This window comes from Fusarium flagelliforme (assembly GCF_020744385.1).
Source record: "Fusarium flagelliforme strain FIESC 12 MPI-CAGE-AA-0113 chromosome Unknown B0J16scaffold_10, whole genome shotgun sequence".
Taxonomy (NCBI): domain Eukaryota; kingdom Fungi; phylum Ascomycota; class Sordariomycetes; order Hypocreales; family Nectriaceae; genus Fusarium; species Fusarium flagelliforme.
Window position 1 is genome coordinate 170810 of NW_025763512.1, and position 3874 is coordinate 174683.

At 48.9% G+C, this 3874-nt stretch overlaps 1 protein-coding gene across 1 annotated transcript; it reads left to right on the forward strand.

Annotated features, from left to right (window-relative positions):
- Window positions 1-1932: 1932 nt before the first annotated feature.
- B0J16DRAFT_365668 (uncharacterized protein) lies at window positions 1933-3674 on the forward strand (the record flags this gene model as incomplete). Its single annotated transcript, XM_046130038.1, has 2 exons — window positions 1933-3561; window positions 3611-3674. The coding sequence occupies exons 1-2, from the start codon at window positions 2342-2344 to the stop codon at window positions 3672-3674; spliced, it is 1284 nt and encodes a 427-aa protein (XP_045977303.1). The 5' UTR covers window positions 1933-2341.
- Between the last annotated feature and the right edge of the window lie 200 nt (window positions 3675-3874).

A 3874-nucleotide genomic window follows, 5' to 3' on the forward strand; every position in this document is an offset into this window, starting at 1 on the left:
CCTCAAGAGGTGGTCAAGGAAGGTCACAAGGATCAAAGCCTCGGCAATGTAGTATTTGCGGAAAGACCGGGCATACTGCAAGGACCTGTCAAGAGGCAATTGAGGTCAATAGGGAATAGTATAGCAATTAATTTTAATTGATCAGATAGGTTGTGGTGTTTTTATTTCTCTTTTTGGGTCTTTAGGTGTAGATTAGTGGGACACTCGCTTGTGTGGGACACTCGCTTGTGATGTACGTTAATTACTAAAATGAAATATTTACGGAAAGGTGATAGCCAATTGAGAAGCATCAATATATGAATATACTGGTATATGGAAAAAGGCCAACCTATTGCATCGGAATGACTCCTCCTTTTGACTCTCCCTTGTTGTCACTACCTCGTATGTGGGGCAAAGAGGTGTTAGATTGGCGGCTGGGAATTGTTGGATACGCAATTAGGGTTGATGTCCAATTAAAATGGGGTTTATTTTCACACTTGAGGATCAATCTAGTCCCCAAGAGCTCGTCCTTCTTCTTCTGTCTCTGTTCTGTCCTTTTAGGTGCTTTCTCCGCTACTCGGTATTGATATATCCGGGGACCCATAAAATACACGTTTCTTTTATCGAGGCGCTATCACTAATCCAACAGGTATGGGCTCCACTTCTCTTATTGCAATATTATTCTTGTATCCAGAAAAGGAGGGGAATTGAATCAATCAACCCCTCCCTGACAGACTGATCAAAGAATCAAAGTCGACAATCAATAACATCATGTCACGAGCTCTGATTCTCTGATGTGTCTTATTGGATGTGTGTATGTTCTTGGTTGAGTTGCTTCCCCGCTCTAAGCCCCATATACATCTTTATACGGGGGTCCGACTGGAGTATCATTGCTATAACGATCGCTCGTCCCATTATGTAAAATACACAACGTGACAAGATCACCAGTTTCTGCTCCATAATCCATTGAATTCACCCTCGTGACACACATAGCTCGCAACGAAAGTCATGATCTACACAGACAACCAAGCAGCCATTAGGTCGGTGGCGAGGCCCAGGGGTAAATCAGGATCTTACCTTCTACAAGACATCACGCAGAGGATACAGACACTGCGGGCGCAAGGCTTAACAGTCGAGGTTCGATGGATTCCAGCTCACAAGGGGATATACGGTAACGAAGCTGCCGATCGAGCAGCCAAGGAAGCCACGGGATGGAGACAGAGAGGACCACCAGGTCCAAGGGCACAGCAGCCTCCAATATTACGTTCATTGAGAGCCACACTGAAGATGTGGTCGCGCAGAGTTGTCAACAGAAGATGGCAAGCCCAATGGCATCAGGAAACTAGGGGTAGGGCAACCTACCGGCACACACCAGAACCAACACCGAGAGTACTACAGCCACACAAGCACTTCGCCAAGAGGCAGAGCGCCATATACACTCAACTTCGCACCGAGAAGATTGGGATGAACGACTTCCTTTTCAAACAAAGAGTACCAGGGTTCACGGACCCGGGATGCGACTGCAGAGAAGGACGACAGACAGTGGCTCACATTTTGCTCCAGTGCAGGAAGTACTCAGCACTTCGAAATCTGGAACTAGGACAATTTCCAGGACGTCAAAATCTTCGGACACTGCTGAGCGAGCGCAAAGTAGCAGCAAAAGTCGTCAAATTTACGGAGCAAACCCAGATCCTTGGGCAATTCAGGATCAGTTCCTGACCAGACGAAGCTGAGCACTGGGGGGAGACTGTAGGTAGAAAGGACCCGCACACGAGGCGGATAGTCCGCCTCGCTGGAGACAAAACACATATGTACATTAGTATCTCAAACCACGATCTAAGGCAGCTGGCTAGCCGATGTAGATAGAGGTTAGGGAGGAGGAGAAAGTGGGAAGTTTGGAGACAGCTGGCCAAATATCGTTTGATGTCTGGCGAAGTGGGGCGGCACGGATGAATATTCGGGGCGTCTCGGCTGTCGGCCAAACCCCACTAGCCGGGCATGGCTGCTGTTAAAAAGCGGCTAAAACCGAGTAGGAATACAACCAACCAACCAACCACATAGCTCGCCCTTGCATCATCAAGCGTCATCACCTCTTCCTTCTCCCCCTCCTTTTCCTTTCCACGTCTTTTATCCCTGTCGTGAATATCTAAAGGTTTTCAATCACCTCTTCTGTTTCTTTTTACTGTTTGTTATTTTTGTGCCATTGATTATCTTATTGAACAGGTTCTCGACTGGTTGTGTCTCCACCAAATACCACACAATACTCTGCAAAAGGACACTTGGAAAGAACCTTAATACTCCTCGCGATAAGATACCTTTGCCGAACAGCAACTTCATCGAACAGTTGCGCAATTTAGTGGACATGGCGACCTCACATTCTTCTGCTACATCGACCACTCCGTCGCGCAACGGCAACGGTCGTGTCACATCACCAGACACGACGCCTTGCACATCGCAAGCGCCTGTCGCAACCCCACCCAAGAGGCACCCGCACCGCATCTACCAGCCAGCCAAGAATTCCCTTTACGATATCTTTCAGCAACATGCTGGCACGGCGCTCTTTGTGCGCCCCATCTGCTGGACCGATTTGCATGCTCAACTCCTCGGTGTGAGATGGGAGGAACTACCACCATGCGATACACCTCAGCCTACGATATCCCCAGCCACGCCACCTTCGCAAGGGCATCTCAGTCCGTCGAATACAATCATCACTCTTAGCAACGCGCTCACACAGATTCTTTTGCCCGACCCGATGCACCCTATCTTCACCTCCATTGCCGTCAAGACAGCCCTCATGAGGCTATGGCCTAAAGCCTTTAGCGAACCGCATTACTTACCCGAATTCCATCTATACTTTGGCGGCCTCGTTTATCGTGATGCTGTGCCCGCACAGATCATGTGGAATTTTCCCTCTGATGAGATGAAGGCTTCCTACGCTTCCTTCAGATCAGTCTCAACGTGGCCTGCCGAATCCTCCAACATCTCAACACAGTTCCCTCCAAATCAAAGCCATGCTAATCTACCCATGATTTGCTATGTTGGCAAGACCCAGCTGGCGTCAGTCCGAAACACCTCATTTCGCCTCGCATGTGGCCCGGGGAGATCATGGAACGAGCCCGTGTTTCGTCTCCAGCAACTCAGAGCTCGCATGCTCGTGCCTTCAAATCTGGATCACGATGCACACTTCGTGGGCATATTTTTAGGGATGGCGCAGAAGCATTTTTACCCTTCCCTAATTATCAATGGCAGACGCGACTCACGAATATCCCCAGAGCAAGGCATTCCGCCATGCCCTAACTTTCACGACCTCAAATTGAGGATCCTCACCCACGATACAGACACATTGGAGTTTATTGTCTACACTGGATACGTAACAAAGGAATTTTTGGAAAAGTTCCATGATCCGTTCAAAGCCCCGCTCGATGATGACGATGCTGCCGTTTCCGGCCTCAAGATCGAATACACAAGGGTTCCTATTTGGCCGATTCTAGGGCTACGAGAGAGGCTTGGCAAAGCTTTAGGCCAGGAGGTTGTTGGTGCTTTTAATCCAGGCGATATAGAAACATGGGAGAAAGAGCCCGAGTAACAGCGGCGAGAAGCGCAAGCGAGAGGCCCTCTGAGTGATTAACAGTAGCTTCGAGGAGGTGTTTGATGACGAACCGGAAACGGTGTCAAATAAGCGCTCCCCGAACTAGATTACTCCGGTCGGTGTGGTCATCTGGGAATTGGAAGTTGCGAATGCATAGAACGAACAGGGCCTAACACCAAAGAATGATGGTTTGGTGGTGCAGACACGCCCTAAGACCGAAACTCAAGCATCAAGCCCTCCGTGAACGGATGATATGACTTGGAACCGGCGTGCGAATATGGAACTATGATGCCATGGATACGAATG